The sequence below is a fragment of the Carassius gibelio genome, chromosome B5 (assembly GCF_023724105.1).
Source record: "Carassius gibelio isolate Cgi1373 ecotype wild population from Czech Republic chromosome B5, carGib1.2-hapl.c, whole genome shotgun sequence".
Classification (NCBI taxonomy): Eukaryota; Metazoa; Chordata; class Actinopteri; order Cypriniformes; family Cyprinidae; genus Carassius; species Carassius gibelio.
The window spans coordinates 11,904,108-11,926,031 of NC_068400.1; the positions used below are offsets into that span (position 1 = coordinate 11,904,108).

Genomic DNA, 21,924 nt, shown 5'->3' on the forward strand with positions numbered 1-21,924 from the left:
CTATGTTTCAACACACATTTTTGCAAATGTTCATGAGTCAGTCTCACAGAAACTGTCATGAATATGTGCAGGTCACAATTAACCCCAAAATCATTAAAAATAAAAAAAATAAAAAAAATAAATCTTCTTAAAACTTCTTATGGATTCTCATAAGAAGTAAAGAAGGTTTTTTTTTCATATGGGATTGTCATTATATCCACATTAATGTAAAACATTGTTTTTTAGTGTAAAACATTTTTTTTTCTCAATAGGGAACATCATTGAGGTCATTAAATGTGTTTAAACTATAAACCATTTTATTTTCATTGTTTCATTTCATGTTTGTTTATAATTTCCATATTTATAACCACTTAACCTTTTTTTCACATTTCATGAATATGAAATTATGTATTAAAACTGTAAATGTGTTATTAACAATAGGCTCACATTTCTTAATAAAATGTAATTTTAGGAGAACAGTGTGACCTGGACATGTTTTCAACAGGTTTTGTTGGATTAAATCGAACATGTGAAGCAGAATATCATATGTTGTTGTTTTTATACATTCATCTGGAGTCAAACTGTTCTGGGAAGGATTAAATAGCAGATCTGCATGCAGTATTACTGACTTAATGAAGAGCAACAGACACTGCTGAGGGTAAATATCTCATTAGCATTTGTAAGGTTACACAAGGAGGATCCTTCATGGAGATGTAATCATGCAGCACTGAACACAGCATACAAACAATCCATGCTGATCATGCTTTATAATCTAAACTCATATCTGCTCGTCTGAATACTGGTATATTTGGGTTATGCACTTTAGTGAACATAGTGACGCTGGAGCCACATGCGGCTCAATCACAAAAAAAGAACTTGATCAAAAGTGATAGTGCAAGCTAACAATGATATATGAGCAGGTCCAGAGGGTCCACACAATATTCTGCATTTGCTGCACTGATTAAGGAGGAAAGCTGGGAAATGGATTTAGATGTGGTAAAATGTGTTAAATGCTCCTGAGAGTAATCCCCTCTTAGGTCAGAAATATTAATGCATCCATGGATACTTGGTTAACGCATTGGTCCAACTGTGATACATTATTAACAAGATATTACTTGCAAATGTCTGTGCCATTAAACCGGATGCATTTCCGGTATGTCATGTCATCTGATGACTAACTTTAACTAAGAGTTTATGCAAAAGAGAGATGTTACGACCTCTAGGGGATAGCCGTAACAGAAAAGACTTCACACCAGAAAGATGCCAAAGAAAGCTATTTTATTTTCTTTTAACGGGAATCTTTTCAGGGGTAGACAAGGCCAAAACAACAAACAAAACAAACTTTGCTTTGAAACTAAATAACCTCAAATGGAAATAAAGAAAACAAAAATACAGACCAACTTACCTACCTCCCTTAACCATAAACAAAGTGAGAAAAAGATACATATAAATAAAATGGCGTCTAACCCCCTACATCCCTTAGTGTGGCAAAATATAATTAATAGAAATATTTACAAAGTTATTTACAAAAGTTTCCAGGCGTACACAAAGCAGAATCAGAATCCAAATCGTAGTCAAAAACAGGCAATGTTCAGAGAAACAGGAGATCCAGCATATGAACTAACAATGACAGACACTTAACAGATTTACTACACAGAATTATATCTCTCTGATATAACACTCACTACCAAACGACAAAGATACAAACAATAGCATACAAGACTTTAGAATGCTAACGAAACCAGAAAGCAGTCAACAAGGCTCAAAAGGCCTAGAAGAGTGTTTGGGGCGGTCCTTATATCTGGTTCATGTGTATAGTTGGACCAATCAACATCTTCAGCTGGTTAACAGAGGCCACATCCACCTGGAACACAAACACATCTACACAAACGAGCAGAAAAAGAAAAACACATACAAAGAGTTCACAGACGCATAGCATATTTTAAAGGACATAACACCCCCATCCATAAAATAAAACATACATTGTTTTACTGATTAACACGGGAGAGCGAGTCGGCAATGACATTTTCAATTCCTTTTTTGTGATATATTTTCAAGTTATAACCTTGACAGATCAGAGACCACCGCATTAAACGATGATTAGCGTTAGACATTTGTTGCAGAAAGGTAAGTGGGTTATGATCAGTAAAAACAGTAATAGGCTGTACACTTGAACCAATATACACTTCAAAGTGTTGCAAGGCAAGGATTAAGGCAAGGGCTTCTTTTTCTATAGTACTGTAGTTCAGTTGATGTTGGAGGAACTTTTTTGAAAAGAAACTGATTGGATGATTCAAACCATCTTCTCCGGTCTGCAATAAAACAGCACCGACGCCTGTACCACTGGCATCGACTTCTAACAGGAATGGTTTTCCAAAATGAGGGGCAACCAGTACGGGGGCACTACAGAGCAGAGTTTTCAGAGCTTCAAAAGCACACTGACATTCAGGAGTCCACTTAAACAAAGCCGCTTTACGGAGTAATCCTGTGAGAGGATTGGCAACAACAGAAAAATTCTTACAAAAACAGCGGTAATAACCTGTCATACCGAGAAATCGCCGAAGCTCCCTCCTAGTCTTTGGGACTGGAAAATCAAGGATAGCCTGGATCTTTGAGTGTAGGGGACGAACTTGACCACTACCGACTTCTTTACCTAGATATGTGACCGTAGCACAACCAAATTCACATTTTGTTAGATTCACAGTAAGATTTGCATCAGAGAGACGTTTGAAGACTTCATCTATGGTTTTAAGATGATCTTCCCAAGTGTCAGCATAGCAAACAACATCATCTAAATAAGCTTCACACTGAGACACGTTAGATAATACCTGAGACATTAATCGTTGAAAGGTAGCTCCCGCATTTCGAAGGCCAAAAGGCATAACCTGATATTGTAAGAAGACATCAGGGGTGGCAAAGGCAGATATTTCAGATGCACGCTCAGTGAGCGGCACTTGCCAATAACCTTTTAGTAGGTCAAGTTTTGTTACAAATTTAGCATTACCCACCCGGTCTACACAATCTTCCATGCGTGGCATAGGGTAGGAATCAGCTTTGGTTAATGCATTAACTTTTCTGTAATCTGTACAGAACCTGGAAGTACCATCTGGTTTGGGGACAAGAAGACATGGAGAACACCACGGGCTAAAACTAGGAACTGCCAAGTTATGGTCAAGTAGATACTGGGTTTCTTGCATCATCAATTCTTTCTTGAGCGGATTCACGCGATAAGCCCGTTGTTTGATGGGTGCATGTGAACAGACATCAATGTCGTGTGTTAATACTTGTGTAGTGGTGGGGAAATCACTGAACAAAGTCGGATATCTCTTAATCATACTTTTGATATCAGCCTGGGCAGACATGGATAAGTGGGACAACTTTGCTGAAAGGTTTGATAGAGTTTCTGAATTGGACAATCGAGCAGAGGTAAAGGTGGCACTATTCATCTTCAACCCATCAATTTCCGGAGAATATTCAGAGGGTGGTACAGCTACTGGAGCAACAGTAAGGACAGGGTTCTTAATCTCAGAGTCGGATCGTGCCACATATGCCTTCAGCATATTAATGTGACAGACACGTGATTTTCGTCTACGATCGGGGGTGTAAATAACATAATCAGTGTCACTCAGTTTCTCTTTAATCTCATAGGGACCGGTAAATTTAGCTTGAAGCGCTGAACCAGCCACAGGAAGCAAAATGAGAACTTTATCACTAATTTGGAAGGAGCGTTGGACAGCTTTTTGATCATATCGAGCCTTCATTTGGTCTTGTACAGAACCAAGTGAGCATTTTGCCAGTTTCCACAACTTATGCAGTTTTTCACGAAATGAACTAATATAATCTAAAACGTTCTTAGTGGGGGAGGAGTGGCCAGACAAAAGAATTTGCTCCTGTAAAATCTTCAAGGGACCACGCACAGTGTGCCCAAAGATCAATTCTGAAGGACTGAAACCAAGGGAAGCTTGAGTCGTGGTACGAACCGCAAATAACAACAGTGGGATTTCCTCATCCCATTCTTTTTGTTTTTCAACACAAAAGGTTCGTAGCATGGATTTAAGAGTTTGATGAAATCGCTCTATGGCACCTTGGGACTGAGGGTGATACGCACTTGATACCTGATGTTTGATGTTTAATTTTTTTATTACTTTGGCAAACACTTTAGACATGAAATTAGTTCCTTGATCAGATTGTATATATTTAGGCACTCCAAAAGTAGTGCAGAATTTGACGATCGCTTTGACTATTCCATGAGCTTTAAGTGAACGCAGAGGTATCGCTTCGGGATACCTGGTCGATGCACACATCAGCGTTAACAAGTAGGAATTTCCCGATTTAGTTTTGGGCAATGGCCCAACACAATCAATCAAAATGCGCTCAAATGGTTCACCAATAGCTGGTATCGGCTTCAAGGGGGCCAGGGGAATACTTTGATTCGGCTTGCCAGATAACTGACATGCATGACAAGATTTGCAGTATTTTGAAACGTCCGATTTCATTGAAGGCCAAAAGAAATGTTTCAACAAACTATCATAAGTTTTTCGAACACCTACGTGGCCAGAGAGTTCATGGTCATGTGCTACACTCAAAACTTGCTCTCGAAAGGGTTTTGGGACGACAACTTGAAAAACTGTACCCCAATCATCAGTGACATGACGTGGAGACCACTTACGCATAAGGACGCCACCGTCAAAGAAGTAGGCAACTGGATGCTCTGGCAAAACATTCAGCTCGACAGCAGCTGCAACACAGGGACACAGAGTTTGATCGGCACGTTGTGCCTCAATTAACATTGTTTTTCCAAATGGCAAATCAACATTAGGAAGTTCACAGATCTGTACTTCAGCTGAATTTTCTTTTTCCTCTGTCTCAGCAGTATTGTCAGCACACAAAAAGGTTTTTGACAGATCTACAGTGTCTTTTAGTTTTTGAGCTTGAGCTCGGGTCACCACACATGTACTAAACACATCAGGAAACTCTTCCTGTAAAGCATCTTCTTCATGAACATCAGGAACATCTATAACTTCAGGCAAACAAAAAACTTTGTTACCTGCTAGGTCATTCCCTAGTATGAGCGCAACACCTTTAACAGGTAACTCAGCCCGAACTGCCAGTTTAACTTCACCAGAAATAATTCCAGAACGCAAATAGACATTGTGTAAAGGAATTTTAACTACAGAGAGGTCAATGCCTTGCACTAGTACACTGGAACCACAGCTTGATTGTTCTGAAAATGGGAGCACACTCTCTAAGATTATGGACTGAGAGGCACCAGTATCACGAAGGATGCGAACACTTTTTGTTTCAGAGTCTGTTTCGCTAAACGACACTACCCCATCAAAAATAAATGGCTTAAATGCAGATTCAGTAATTGTATCTAGAATCTCCGGCTCGGGAGAGAAAATGGGTCGCTCAACTAAAGCAACACTTTTATAAGCATTTTTCTTGTTAGCTTTGCGTTTCAGACTGGGACAGGTAGCGATGAGGTGTCCCACCTCATGACAGTAAAAACATTCACGATTCTCTATATTTAAAGCACTTGAAGCATTCTTTGGAACTGCAGGGGAATCTTTAGAATTACGGACACGATCAGAAAAACAACGCTTTGTGGGCGATGAAAACACTACTTTATGAGTAAGCACAAACTCATCCGCAAAAACAGCGGCTTCAGAAAGTGAAGACACTTTTTGTTCATTCAAGTATATGACGATTTTCTCAGGTAGACAATTCTTGAACTCTTCCAACAATACTAACTCTTTTAACTGCTCAAACGTACTTAAAAGGATAGTTCACCCAAGTTAAAAAGCTCCAAGCAGCCCTGGCAGCAGCTCAGCTTGACCAGCAACATGCAACGGCTGCCCAGAAAGACCTCGTGAACAGATTCCATTATGCCAAACAGCTACTAGAGAAAGCCAAGAATGAAATCAGAGACAAGGCTTACCTTCAAGATGTTGAATTTCATCTGGAAATGAGACCTCATATGACTATGATACCTCCTTAGAGCCACATCCAGTCCCGAGGTACGAAACTTCCTAGATCGACAGCCCAGTCAAACAAAGTCAAACTATCAGCGACTTTGTGAGGTCCTGATCAAAGAGTTTACAGTCCCAGAGTCTGAACACAGACTGTTAACTTCCTTGGAAACCTAACAAGGTCGACAAGAGGCTCCACAAACTGACTACAACGACTCCGACAAGCCTACTTTTGTGCACACAACAAAACTTACCTTGAAGAAGATGTGAACTTCAAAACTTCCTAAGAAATCTGCACCCTGGAGTCCACCATCCACCATGTAGGCGTCATGGCCTCTCCACGCTCCATGACCATCCAACAGTTGCCTGACCTAACACAGAAGGCTTATAACAAGCAAAAGCTTCAAAGAAAGGTGACAAAACATCCACACTCTTGAACTCTGTCAACAAAGACTCAAGCCTTGCACTGCACTACACCCAGTGGCATCACAACACCAGAGTGTTCCATCAAGAGCACAGAGAACATTTGTAACGTCGTGCCTCTGAGTCCGAACTCGAGTGCGCACCTAAAACTACAACCAGCCTACAACTCCGCATCGTAAAACAACACCCAACCAAGGGCTTCCCAAGACGGCACTGAACTTCCAGCCAATCAGCAACCTCAGGAAACCCCCTTTTCAATGACAACAAAGCGAATCCCCATTATACAGACAACGCAAATAACTTACCTCCAGACTCTGATCTAAACTGGTTTAGCTATCTAATTGAATTTTAACCTCATTGAGGAACTCAATGCGAGGGTTTATTAAGTGATTGATGGTTTTTGATGTCTATGCAGTTTCACGTATTGCTGTAAACTTGGGATTTCACATTTCCATTCTCTTCAACTCATTCTTTCCTGACTTTCTCTTTTCCTGCAACTTGTGTGAGTACGTGTGCATATGTGTTAGATTAGTTTATATGTCTTAGATTTATGTAATAAAGCCTTATTCATATTGAAAAGAGAAGTATCTTGTGTTTAGTGCTTACAAGTTAATGTCTTAAACTGCCAATCTTGTTACTGTGCTAATTAATAGTGTTTTCACTATACTTTGGATATTAATATCCAGTGCAGAGTTGATGTTAAACAGCTCGTTCTATGAATCGCTGGCCGTCTCCGTGATCAGCCATAAAACAGTGATTCGGTCCAAAATTCCCTTTAAAACCTTAAATGATTCCCTTTGAGCTAAATTAACCTGTTTCCCTTATAGATGGATAAATGGATAGATGGATGGATGCCACAATGTACAGATTAAAAGCAAAAAAACAAAAACAACAAAAAAAAGCACACAAAAAAAAGTGAACAAAGAAATAACGTACAGCAGCCTGCAGCAATTAGGCTATTGTAGAATGTAGCCTACACTTAACTTTGAAACTTTGTAACTGTCAGCAAATATTTTTTACATTTTTTTACATGTTCTTGTTAAGAAACACGGGTATGTAAACATGATCGGGGGAAAGTCGGCTCCTTAGTCTGTTAACAAGAAGGCCGGCTGTGGAGAAAATGGGCTCTGATGACATGGACGTTGGCGGGACTCACGGATAACGCTGTGCTAAGTGTATAAGTTTTGTTAAGCGCTTCGTGTTTTCGTTTCACCACTGAATGAGATCCTCATCTGGTGGAATACATGGCTCCAGCAAGAACTGTTCCCACTCAACTCGGCTGGACTCTCTGTAATCATCACTGAAGAAATGGCTCAGCCTTTTACGAAGAGTGGGCATTGCATCCTCTTCATCATTGGTGGCAGCGGATGAATCAGCACCACTCGCATCAAAGAAAATGTTCTGATAATGTTTAAAAACGTTTTTTTTTCTTACTTCTTCTGTTTTCATCGTGAAACCTGAGATGTTTGTGCCGAGGGTCTAGGGCAGATGCGAGAAGAGGAGTTTTCACTACATTCTCTAAGCTGTGTTTATTCGTTGCTTGAGAGATGACGCAACAATGTTCTTGAATTCGGTCACTTTCTGTGATTCTCCACGTCATATTTGAAGTACTGTAGAAGACCACAGTTCTTAGGGGCCGTTCACATATCGCGTCTTTTGCGCACTCAAGTTCATTATTTCCAATGTGATATTTAAAATTTGAATGTTCGACTATCCATGCACACCCCTAGCATCCACTCATTAGGTTTTACGCTGAGGAGCAGAGAATGTGTCCCAGCAACAGCGAATGGTTCAAGGTTGTGGCATGGGGATATAACGTCTCTGTTTCCTCCATCAGGGAACAAGATTTACGTACGTAACCAAGATGTTCCCTGTCTGTCAGTCACTATGAGTTATGTCATGAAGACATATGTGGCCTTTGGGAAGCGCCACAACCTGAACCTCTTCACAACCCTGTGCCGCTGCAAATGTTGAAAAGCTAAGGTGGTAACTTCCCAAAACCCCAGCGCAAATTCACTGACCTTGGTACCGAAGGGGACCAAAGGGGAGAACATCACTGCTGGAGAAGGCCATGCTGCTGTTCCATCCACAAAAATATTTTTGAAAGGTATTTCAACCTTTAGTGAAAGATTGCTTCAACTCTTTCCTGTTTCTTCCTTTCAGCCTGGCAGAATGGACTGACCCAGGGGGCATTGATATATATGGAATGGAACAACTGCCAGAAGACACCGACAGAGCGGGTCTTTCAAGGGAAGACACAGGTTTACAGAGGAAGTGTTACCTTTCCATGGAAGAAAACACATATGGGAGCCAGTCATTGAGATAGTTGAGGATCCTGTTGCCCACTTCCCATAGTGGGGCATGGGCGCCCTCTGCAACTTTGGTGAAGACATGGAGGGACAGGAAGAACCTGAAGGGGGGGACCTTGTATTGCTATGCCTGACCCTCAAACGCAAACAATAGGGATGGTCTGTGACAAGGAAGGCTCGACAAATGAAAGTACTCTGCCTTCAGGTTTATTACTACAAACCAATCCCAGGGCTGAACACATTTGATAATACATTTCTGCATCAAAATCTTAGAACTGGAGTTGGTGAAGGGCCCCATTCAAGACTTGGATATGATGAAGTCAATGCTGTAAAACACCTTCCTCATCTCAGCTGGAGGGACTGGCTAGATTGCAACCTTCGCCAACAGAAAAGCAATCTCCTTGCGCAAGACAGAGGTGTCTCGGACTGCCACTGAAGTCTCGAGAATGCCATTGAACTTGGGAGGTCGCCTAGTAAACTGAATCGCGCAGCCGAGTTTAACCGTCTGAAAGAGCCAGCAGGACGGGGTTGAGCAATGCAAGCCATGCTCCCTAACTCTGTACGAGTGGCACCAAAGGGACAGCTGACGTAACGCAGTAGTGCAGCAATGAAAAGTTGTGCTGGGTAGCATCACATTTCTGAGCCATCACAGCAAAACTCCCTGTGTCTCTAGAGAGACTGGCCAGAGATGCATGTAAAGGCATTGCGTCTCCAAACTATGACCTTTTGGCCCCTGGTGATGGGGGCATCATGGGTGAGAGTAAAGAAGTAGTGCGTCGCTCACTGCTGATCAATGAGCCTTGCAACATGGAGGAAAAGGAAACTGCTCTTTCTTTGACAATATGGCTAAAGCTGGCACAGTGTTTCCCACAGGGAATATATATGCAATATATATATGCAAATTCATTCTCTGCCAGCAGGAGGTGCAGGGTCGCCTTCTGTGTGAAAGCAAACATGTCCCAGGATTGATTCCGGCAATGACCCTGGGTCGGGGACCTAGTAACATTGCCGGGTTCAATCCCAGGACGAGCGCGGTGTGACCAAAAGCCAGATCTAATGTCGTGTTGTAGTGATGACGCACGTTATCGCGTGACTCTTTTACCGGCTGTTTCATGGTGAGACCGCATCGTCAACTTCATCTTTGCAGTGACACAGAAAAGACCAGTTTATTACTAAACAATTAAATGTCTCCTTGCTAATTTAGACTAGTTATTCAGACTAGTAAATTAGACTAGTAAATTAGCTAATTTAATATAATCATTACCAGTTCTTTGTGGCAAGCCTTATGTGTGCGGTCATAAAGTTTATTATTCTGTAGGCTATAGCCTATTTAAGTAATTAGATTAATATAAAGGTGCGACGCATTTACTACTTTTAAAAAATTCAGGTCAGGAAGCGGGTCGGTTACAATATTTTATTTTTCCTCTTATTGCGGGCGTGTTCGTTGAAAACGTCAGTCGGGGGCAGGTTGTTTATACATTGAACCGCGCATCACTGTACCCGACCCGCTTACTGACCTGCAACTTTTAAAATTAGTAAAGGTGTAATTTAGTTTATTGAAAAATGATTGCACTGATTTGCATGTTTCTTGATGTGCTTTTTTTCTGTGGTACTCACATGCACCATGTCACTTCACGTCGTATTCTGCACTCATTTTGGATCAACCCGCGCATCACTGGTCAGGTACAATATTTTCTTTTTCTTTTTTTACGGTCCAAGTAAGTTGAAAACGTCAGTCGGGTGCGGGTTGTTTATACATTGACCCACGCATCACTGGTAGTGACCGACAGATAGGGAACTGTTCACTTAATGGTTCTTTGGGAAACCAAAGATTGGTTGTTCTTTGGCACTGCTGTGAAAAACCCTTCTGGAATCTTTATTTTTAAGAATGTAGTTGAGTAACTTCACCTTTAAACCTTTAAACTCATCCTAATTTAAGAATATGCCCATTGTCCATTTTCCTTTAACACTAGTTTCCCCACCATTAAAGGTTTTTCTTATTTTCCTCTTCTCAGGTGCACCCTCCACTTTTCACACACCCTTTTTTTCTTTCAAACCCAATTTTGGAGATTATGCAGAGACAGCAGTGGCTTCAGAACTGGTCGATCATGTTTTCCCATTAATTTGGCAGAGCTGGAGATGCCTTCCAATTACAGGATGATTAAAGGCCACATTTTTCTTCCCTTCCTCTCTCTATCTCATCTGTGGTTTAATTCACATGTATTAGCATTACCCGGGCGCTGCAGCATAAATGGCTGACCACTGCTCCGGCTATGTGTTCACGGTGTGTGTGTGTGTGTGTGTGTGTGCACTTTGGATGGTTTAAATGCAGAGCACGGATTCTGAGTATGGGTCACCATACTTGACTGTATGTCACTTCACTTCACTTAGGAAATATCGTCTCCTGCGAGGAAATTTTAGAAATGTGACACTGTTGTTCTTGACTTAAACAAGCGAGTCAGGTCCTGCTTTCAGCAGGACGTTTACAGGGCAATGCTCCAGTGCGGCATTTCATTGATTGAAACTGAAGATTAAATGAAAACTGTCATGTCTAAGCTGTTTTCCTAGCCTCCAATTAGTTTTCTGTCCTTGTTTCTTTGGTATTAAGATGAGATGATGCAGCTGAAGTTTCCAATTATAATGGTCATTTCTATAGTGGCAGCTTAGACAAAGCTTGGTTAAAAAATGCAAAATGCACCGTGATCTAAATGGAGTTTGTTTGGAGACCAAAAAAGTCAGTGGTTCTTGAATTTGCTAATTATGCCGCCGCTTTGCAACAGTGGTTGTTAGGGTATTTCTATGCAGTTCTAAGGAGCTGTGACTAGCTGGCTTAGTCATAACAACTTATTCCTGAGCTTTTTTCTATGTACTGTAAAAATATTGTTAAATCTAATTGTATTAAAATATAATATTATAAAACATATTTTATTAAAATATGTATTATACATTAAAATTATACCTTTTAAAGCATCCTAATGCACATTACTGATAACTAAAATGAAAAAAAGCTAAATTATTTAATATGTGAATTATAATTATATCTGAGGTGTGTGTATGGTATTATATATGGAATTATTATATGGAATTATACATTTATTCATATAGTTTTACTTGCAAAAAATTGACAGTATTTCACTGTAAAATTATAACTTTCTAAAATGCTTGATAAAAGAGTTTAAAATGCATGTAATTTTGAAAATTATGCAGTATTCAATTTTTCTTATATTTTTGTACATGGGCATTGTCGCTAATTAAAGGATTTCAAATTAAAAATTTCCTTATAATTTACTCACCCCCATGTCATCCAAGATGTTTACGTCTTTCTTTCTTCAGTAGAAAATAAATTAAGCTTTTTCGTGAAAACATTCCAGGAAAAGTCTCCTTATAGTGGAATTCAATGGCTACCAAATGGTTGAAGGTCAAAATTACAGTTTCAGTGCAGCTTCAAAAACGTATTTATTTTTGGTTCATTTTAAGCCAGCAATAGTCATTTTCAAACAACCCAGCGTGTCAAACATTTAAGGCAAACCAGCTGGGTTTGTTCATATTTGACCTAGCAGGGTTGGCAAAATAAACCAAATTGGGGTTTTTTAATCATTTTTAGAGCGCAGTTGTGCCAAAAGAGTATGCTGTCGTATTTGATGCCATAGCCCAGCAAGTAATACATTTTGTAAGAGCTTATGGAGGTGAAGCAATATGTTAAAAAAAGACAGCATGTTCATAGAAGTTTATATTCTTAAACACAGTTGTACGAATAAATATAAGAATATTATAACAGGTGATACAAGCTTATTGTGGATCAGTGTATTTAGAATTGTAATAAAGCTTGGCTTGTTTGTGAAATATATTCTTTAAATAATAAAGTAAAAGAAGCTTTATTTAAAATGTTTTCATGGTATATGCAGCTAAAAGTGTGTCAGAGAGATTTATTCTGGATATTGATAATTCCGGTGATTTGTTTGCTCAGTGGAAAATGAATCTATATTATCCAGCTATTTCGTAATTGTGTCTACAGAAGGATTTTATTTATTATTATTTATTTTATTTTTATTTTTGGGGGTGGATATGGAAAATATAATTAGAAACAAATATTACATTTTGAATTAAATAATTATGATATGTAAGTATTATTCCAAAGAACGTAATAATAATAACTTTACTTTTTATTATTTTGAGAAAATTTGACATCGGAGGGTCGAAGCCAAATTTCATCCATTTTCTTCATGAGACTTAAAGACTACTGCACCAGTTAGGAGAACACTGTTAATAAGAAATAAAATTGTCTATGCACCACTGCATGAAGTCAAAAACCCCTATTGGTACCACAACACGATCGCTGTACCTCCTGACCAGTTGATAGTGTCGCCATATAATGCACAACCCTCTTGTAATTTAGCTAACTTAAAGGGTTACTCCAGCCCAAAATAACAATTTTGTCATTAATCACTTACCCCCAAATCATTCCAAACCCGTAAAAGCTTCATCGTTAACATATCATAATTTAAGATATTTTGGATGAAAACCAGGAGGTTTGTGACTGTCCCATTGACTGCCAAGTAAATTACACTGTCAAGGTCCAGAAAAGTATGAAAGACATCGTCAGAATAGTCCATCTGCCATCAATGGTTCAACTTTAATGTTATAAAGTGACGAGAATACTTTTTGTATGCAGAGAAAACAATAATAATGACTTCATTCAACAATTTGTCTCCTGTGTCTCTCCGCATCACTGTACCGCCATTTTGGAGAACATATGCTGAACGTAAACTGTGAACACCATTCTGTGTAAATTCTGTGTTTTATTGATGATAAATTCCTTTCGGCAAAAGGTGGAGTCAAACTTGGGTTGATCACATAAAAAAAAAAAAAAAAAAATGCTAAAATTATGCCCTTTATTACCTATGCCGATGGAGTCTTCGTATGAAAGGTGTCTTTTGTAATCTTGTGTAACCCAACCACATGTTAGTGGACGGGGTTAGTGTAAATAGCCTCTGTTATCTTCTTTTCCCACCTGAGTCTTCTCCCATTTCTACCATGCTTGATTAAGCTTACTGCATCTGCTACTGGGTTTAAAAGGTTGAGGTCACAAATGGGTTGAAATGTGTACAATGTGTCGTTTGTGTGAGTAAGATGCGTTTCATATGAGATCTGGCAACTGAACAACCTTGGAATAATATATCGAAGTGATTATTCCTATAACAAGATTTTGGGAAATTTAAATTATGGGAAGGTGGCGGGAGAAGACTCCCGGTGTAACACGGAATTGAAATGTTCAGTAACCCAGATGGAAAAACTATACAGTAAGTTGCTATTATTCTTTAAGGTCTTAATGAAAAGTTTATAGCATACTTTGGTTAAAATTTCTCAATGGTAGAGTAAAAAACAAATTTTTTAACCCTGTCAAAATCAGCTCTGTTTTCAGTACGCTGTTCTAGTCCATGTTGCTTTGAATGCTAATGAGCTCTGTTGACCCCGCCCCTGTCTTGTGTGGGATGACGAGCAGTACTGTTCACTTTAGCGGCAAAACTTGCTAACTAGCACATATTAGGAAAGGTGATTTGCAAAGATAAAAAAAAAAAACTTGTATAGATGAAGCTCAATCACGAATGATTTGCATGAACATACCGTATTTTCCGGACTATAAGTCACACTTTTTTTTCATAGTTTGGCTGGTCCTGCGACTTATAGTCAGGTGCGACTTATTTATCAAAATTAATTTGACATGAACCGAGAGAAATGAACCAAAGAGAAATGAACAAAGAGAAAACATTACCGTCTACAGCCGCGAGAGGGCGCTCTATGCTGCTCAGTGCTCCTGTAGTCTTCACTGAAAACACCCTCTCACGGCTGTAGACGGTAATGTTTTCTCTTGGTTTTTGGTTCTAAATAAATGCGACCTATAGTCCAGTCTGACTTACATATGTTTTTTTCCTCATCATGACGTATGTATGACGTATGTATGGACTGATGCGACTTATACTCAGGTGCGACTTATAGTCCGAAAAATACGGTAGACGCATTTAGACAGACCAGGGAAAGGTGCATTCCCTTCAAAATGAAAGTACCATTAATCCTTCAGCGGCTCAGATGACTGTTATGTTCATTATTACATCCAGGGCAGTATTTCACCATAAAATTAGGTATAATGCAAATGTTAAACGATTTACAGTTTTCATTGTATATAACTTATTTCGGTAAAAATTACATCTGCCAGGTGAAGCTTAGAATTACGATCAATTTGAAATAAAAATTCACGACAAGCTTCAGTAATTTGAGGTATCATTCGTGTACCCACAAAACCATAAGTGTGAGCAATAGTGATATGTGCAATCACGGACTGTGAAGTAAAGAAAAAGCAAAAAAACTGCAGATTTGTAACTGATTTTCCATCATAAGAGAAATAAAAACCTTTTCTATACAGATTTAAATAAAAGTGTCAAAACAAAGTAATTTAAGATCTACCCAAACAATTCTCTTCATTACAACAACAATATATAAGAAGCATTTCATAAACATGACTTACAGCCGTTGAGGGGTTTTCTACAGTCTCCATAGTGAGGTGACATGCTTCCCCCTACGGCTCAGCAGAGGCATTTTCAGCTCCAGCATGCACACCTCCCTGACGCTGCCTTTCACACAAACACACACATTTATAAATCCAGGATCGATAAGTGTGTTATGATGTAATTTAATTCATACCGTACCATAAGCGACTGGTTCAAACTGGCGCAATAAAGACATTTTGTCGAAGCTTTCATCTAATAAGAGACTGTGTGTCTAAAGTGATGCCATCATCTAGCACAAATCTAGCTCCAATTACAATTTAATGAATCAGCCCACATTAGAGAGAATACGACGCATTTATCACAAAGCGCACCGCAGAGATTGCAAGTCTAGTAGAAGCATTAAAGATTCAAACGGGGATTGGGCTAAATTAATCTTGTTGTCTTGCACAGTTTTGTTTTATGACTGTAGAGTTTCATCATTTTGCAGGTTTCCCGTTTTCTCTGTTCTCCCAAAAGCCCAGACCTAAATAAACGTGGCATCAGCCAATCACAGTTTGTCACTGAACACATACCTATTGTCTTGGGAAAGTCACACAGTTTGTGAAACGACATCTAAGAGATTGTTTGCATGTGTTATCAGCAGCGTTTGCTAAAGCAAGCATCACAATTACTATTGCTCACACATAGGATTGAGTTTTGAAGTAACTTCTAACCTAATAATTTATTACAATTATTCAAATTAAAGAATTTAAATTTAGAGCACATGAGAACCATTTATGCAACTGCATAGGATTATCATTGTTTACTATATATGTATATACATACATAATATGTGTGTGTGTGTGTGTGTGTGTGTGTGTGTGTGTGTGTTAACTGATATAAAATAAAACAAAATCTAAATATTAGATGCAAACATTTTAACTAAATAAGAATTTACAGTTTTAAATAGTTTTTAACTGAAATGTAGCTGAAAAAAAATATCAGTATTATATAAAAAATAAAATAAAACAGAACTTAAGTTAAACTTAAAAGTACAGTTAAGTTGATTCATCAAAATTACTAACTGGAACAAAACTAAAACTTAAGCTGAAATAATGACATTTTAATATTACATTAAAAAAATTAACTACACACAACTTTTTTAGTATTTTAACTTTGAAACAAATTTTATAAAGGTGAAAAAAAAAAGTTAGCTTTTTTTAGCTATGCTGCAACTGCAACTGGTTTTAAGTTTATCTTAATAATTATATACTTATACATTTTAAACTTATAAACTTAATAAGTTTAAGTTGAATTATCAAAATGGCTAAAATGGAAAGAAAAAAAACTTAAACTGCACTATAACAAAGTAAAATAAAAATAAGTTAAATCAGTAGTAATAAAATAAAGTAATATGAATATTACATGACAAGATTAAACTAAACAAACTTAACTATATTAAATATTATTGTTTTGTTAATTGAAATAAAGCTCTAATAAAACTCAAATAAAATATTATATATAAAAACTTAAGCTGAATCACCATAATTAATAACTGAACATCAAATAAAACTGAAGTAAAACTATAACTGATAATAAAAAAAACTTAAATAGTAAAATAAATAAAATTAATTAATTAAAAATAACAAAAATAAAATATTAAAATTACTTCTAAATATTACATATTATATAAACATTTAATCATGCATCTTGGTCTAAAGGTGTGCGGTGTTACCCATGTAAGAGATCAGTTTTTGACTCGAACACGACAAAACATTTTTTTTGCATGTTTCGTCGTGTTCAAGTCAAAAACCTTTAAGTTAGACGGCAGGATACACCAGAGTCATACAGTATCAACAGCCCATAATACTTTGTTCTCTTTTGAATTAGTCCAGTAAGAAATGACCCAAAAGCCATAACAATGCCATAGCAACCAATGACAACACTGTAGCATCAAAGAGGTCAGGTTTGCACATGCAAGCATTGCTTTTGACAAAAGATTAAAATAATGTACTTTATTTAGATTCCAACAAATACACACCATTAACAATAAATATAATACTATAAAAACACAAGCAGGAGTTTTTCACCGAGCTGGATTACAATTGCAAATTGTTTACAATTTTCCCTCAGCAGCCCTCTGTAATTCTGTCTTTTACCTTCTCCTCTATATTTGTGAAGTACTTCATTTGGGCCAGGAGCTCTCTGGCAGTCAGCAGATCTCCTGTGAAAAGAGACTCGTGAGGCAAACACAAAAACAGTGCTTTTCTACTCGAATGCCATGGAAATGTGCGTGCAACCGGCCTTGGCGCTGAATTTCTGTCAAATTTGGGAGGTTGTGAGGAGGAGAAAGAGAGAAAAATACCTTTATTCAGAGATGAATTCATCCGTTCAGTCAAGTCTTTCAGTTTCTCTGGTGAAAGGAAGTAAAATGCAGTATATCAACAACACGAATAAGACCTAGCGGCGAAAACATAAAAACACAGGACCTTGAACTTTCTAATGAAATACATCTGGGGCTGCAAACGGTCACATAAATAAGCTGTGAGCGACTTGAGTGGGTGCAGAGCAATATTTCAACAATCACTTCCGGTGTGAGCTTTTCTTTCAGTCCTACACACCTCGCACAGACCGGCCGATAGCGCTGACCTCGTCTTGGCTCCGCGTCTCTGCGAGGCTCTCGTTGATCTCCAGGAGCTCTAGAAGAAATGCAGGGTCCGCGGTGGCATCCGTACCTTCCTCCAGTAAAACCCCTCGCAGCTCCAGCTGCAGCAGAACATGCAGGTTACGCAGGGTTAACAGCTATTAAAACACAACTACGGCCTCTGGGACGACTACACTGTAACATTCAGAGTCATAGATCGGTTAAAGTGCCTGTTTTTCAGTTAGTGCCCACAGATAAACTCTAAAATCTACTTTCTATATATGTCAAAGTGTAAAAATACAGAACATGGCAAGAGCTGATATATATATACATATATATATACACCGTGGTTACAATATCTATTTGGGCACTTAAACATTTCTGAATGTTACTTTATTTTACTTCATTTTTCTTCATAATTTTAGCTGAATGTATTTTATGAATCTAGTGTGAATGTGATTTTATTTAGTTTTTTATTTTAATATATTTAAAATGTTATTTATTTCTGTGAAACGAAGCTGAATTTTCAGCATCATTTCTCCAGTTTTCTGTGTCACGTGATCCTTCAGAAATTATTATAATATGCTCATTTGGTCCTAATGACATATTTTTTAAGTTTTCCTGCTAATATTTTTTAAGGAATATTTTTGTTAATACATTACCATTCAAAGTTTGATGTAAGATTTTAAAAAAGAAATAATAATAAATAAATAAAAACTTTCATTTAGGATGCATTACATTTATTAAAAGTGACAGCAAACACAATGTTACAAAAGATTTCTATTTTAAATAAATGTACTTCTTTGTAAAAGGGTTAAATGTTTTTATCCAGCATTTTGGGTAGATTTACTTAACTCTATTGTTCAAAAAATGTATATATGGCTGTCTTAAAATTAACCAAAAATATGTTATAAATTAAAAATCAGACACATAATTACTAGAGGCATCAGCAATAATAAAAGATGAACATTTATTAATAAGCTATTAAATGCATATATATATATATATATATATATATATATATATATATATAGTCCATAAGATGGCAAGTTAACTTATCATAAACAGTTAAAATTTGTTTCGCAAAAGTTTTTAACACATGTAGTGTTACTGTTAAAAGGCTCTTCATTTTTTCCTGACATTTTTAGTTTTGTTTTATTATTTAAAAACATATTTTTGTGAAATGTCCTACTCGAATGTTTTGGTGCTTCTTTCTTTAAAAGTATATGGTACTTCATTTGATATTCTGTCTGATATATATAATGCGCATACTGTGTGTTAAATTTTAGTGTGGATTATGCGTCCAAAGTTTTCTACGGTCACTGTATATGTCATATGCACAACAAATATTTACTAAACAAATAATTACCATGTAGACGGCCCGACTCAGAGGTTTCTGCAGCGTTCTGTAGGCTTTGTTCACCAATGCTGATTGTTCTTCTGAATATTCCTGCTCTTTCTGTAAATAGGATGAGACCACAAAAGTCGTTCCAAATTAAAGTCATTCTTCTTACGGGCTACAAAGACAATTTCAACAGCCCCTAAAGGCACAAATCGCACAAAGCTTCAAAGTATAAAGCAATCTGAAGAATACTGTGATTGTGGGTTTATGAAGTAACAAAAGAAGTGTTATACAAAGAGAGACTTACTCTGCCCAAGTTTTCTAACTTTTCCAAGCGTTATATAATTACGTACTGTCATCACATTTATTTTAAGATATCATGACATGTTCTTTGTTTGTGGTAAGGATATCCTCTTGGGAATGAGCAGAATTGTCAAAAAAAACGAAACCCCAGCAATGTTGATAATTGCGCCGGGTTTTTTTCCCTGAAGGATCTGGCTGTGTGGGTGGACGCAGAGGGTCTGAGCTGTGATGGGATTCGTCAGGTGGAATAAGAGGTGAGAAAGCTCAGAAATGATTTGCAGAGGAGAAACATTTTCAGCTGTCAGAGTTGCCGAAGCCTAGAGAATCAACATCTGGCTTGCTGTTACTGTCAGGAAACCCAGCTGGCCTCGCAAAGCATGAACCAATCACCAAAGAACTGTCTGCTGCCTTACAGGAACAATGATAAGCTGCATACCCTCTACCTGAGCATCTAAATAGATATGGACAAGAGATACTGAGAGTGTGCTACTACAGTTTGAAATATAATGCAAAGAAGAAGGTTTAGAAAGTGAATCTGAAATAACAAAACAGTCAAGAACAGTCAAGAGTCCCATGTCACAATTTTTTTTTTATCAAAATTTTTTTTTCTTTATAAATAATATAATTAGTTAAATAGTTTGTGGTCATTATTAACTGTATGCCAATTTAAATAATTAAAAATACATTTAAATATAACTAATAATAATAAATAAATATTTCATTATTATCAATGTTAAAAACAGTGCTGTTTAATATTTCTGTGAGTTCTGATACCTTTTTTTTTAAATCAGGGTTCAAAGTTTTGAAATTTATTTGTAATAGAGGTATTTTGTAACATCATAAATGTCTTTACTGACACTTTTGATTAACTGAATGTGTCCTTGCATTAAATAAATAAATAAATAAAATTCTTTTTTTAAAACCTTACTGGTCCCAGTATGGTCCCATGTGTGCGTGTATTACACCTCAATATACTTTCATGAAATTCAACCAGGAAGACAAAACCTTAATTACTATCTTTATTCTTCTGTATCTTCTGTACAAACTATTCAAAATATATTCTTAGAAAAGTGTGCATAAAAAAAATATAAAACAAGAACTAGTGCTCTTAAAGATTTACAATTTAGCCATAATCTTTTGCTATCCCTTTAATTTACATTTCGCAAACTCATATTATAGGTCAAAACAAAAGTCCACCTAGTAAATCACTAATATTTGCTCATAACTGATGATTCATATACTTTCTATTTCTACAGTATCTTTCAGTGCTGTTATGAGATATAAAAACAAATAAACTGTATCTCAAAATAAAGTAGTAGTATGGAATATAACACATTTTGTTTAATATAATTCATTACCGATGATTTCTGGCTGTAGTTGTCAGGATGGAGAGATCTTTGCAGCTCCACATATCTTTTCTGAAGTTTCTGGGTGTTCAAAGAAAATTTTTGTTCACTGAGGAAAGATCAACAAATTCAGTTACATATATGTTACAATATGATTATGAACTACTTTAAGTTGAAAGCCTAAACATATATAGTAAAATTGTATATGTCTGATCATGTAACAACTACTGTATCAAATATACTGTATATGTTCTGGCTTTTAAGGAAATAAAGGAAGGAAGGAAGGAAGGAAGGAATACAACTTTTTGGAAGCTCATGACCAGGAAGCCAGAAAAATATTATCCGTGAATGAATATCGGATGCGTTCATAACAATAACAGCGATCTTTAAACTATACCTAACTTACACTTAACTCACCAGTTCAAGATGTCAAAATAATTCGCCTTGTCATCAGGAGGTTGGATCACATTACAGGATGAACAGAAAAATAATTCCGCAGAAGATCCGCATTTCCAACAGAGTCTGTTGACTGTGACAGTGCTGAAAAAGTTCAGAGACAAGTGTCCTTTAACTGCTTTACAGTGAGAAACAACATTAATGTCTTTCCTGTAAGAGCGGACAGCTCTTCCTGAAGCGAAACACGGAAGTAAGACGAGGTTAAGAAGTTGTCCATTTGATATTAATGTGTTTGCATGTTTAAATCCATAAGATCCTAACAAAAATCGGAGTTTGTAAAGCGTTATCATGTTGACCCAATGAACGAAATCTGGCTTATAGAATGCTAGCGCGCTACTTCCTGTCAGGAATGCCAGAAATTGTGTCAAAATAAAAGCTGTTTTTTAAAAACACTTCAAAGTATTTATTTGAATTTAACTGAATTGTTTTTATTGGTTTATGGTTACCAAACCAATAATATATTAAAATGGTTGCAATTACTAACATTTGGGACAGGATATATTATTGTTTGCTCTCGAGGAACTACAAAAATAACCTTTAAATAAGTAAAACACAACATTAACCCAACGTTAACTCAAAACTACATATGCAATAAACAGTTAATTTTCCTCCCACATTAAAATATAATCAAACTGTGTATATCTACGTATATATTGAATTAACATGGA

At 37.0% G+C, this 21,924-nt stretch overlaps 2 protein-coding genes across 2 annotated transcripts in view; one reads left to right on the forward strand and one right to left on the reverse strand.

Moving 5' to 3' along the window:
• The window catches only part of ier3 (immediate early response 3), a 308,099-nt gene that overhangs the window by 209,347 nt on the left and 76,828 nt on the right, over window positions 1-21,924 (forward strand). The window lies entirely within an intron of this gene.
• hscb (HscB mitochondrial iron-sulfur cluster cochaperone) lies at window positions 17,166-21,611 on the reverse strand. Its single transcript, XM_052555830.1, has 6 exons — window positions 21,218-21,611; window positions 20,813-20,909; window positions 19,179-19,268; window positions 17,787-17,931; window positions 17,531-17,578; window positions 17,166-17,389 (listed from the first exon to the last, which is right to left on the reverse strand). The coding sequence occupies exons 1-6, from the start codon at window positions 21,544-21,546 to the stop codon at window positions 17,295-17,297; spliced, it is 804 nt and encodes a 267-aa protein (XP_052411790.1). The 5' UTR covers window positions 21,547-21,611; the 3' UTR covers window positions 17,166-17,294.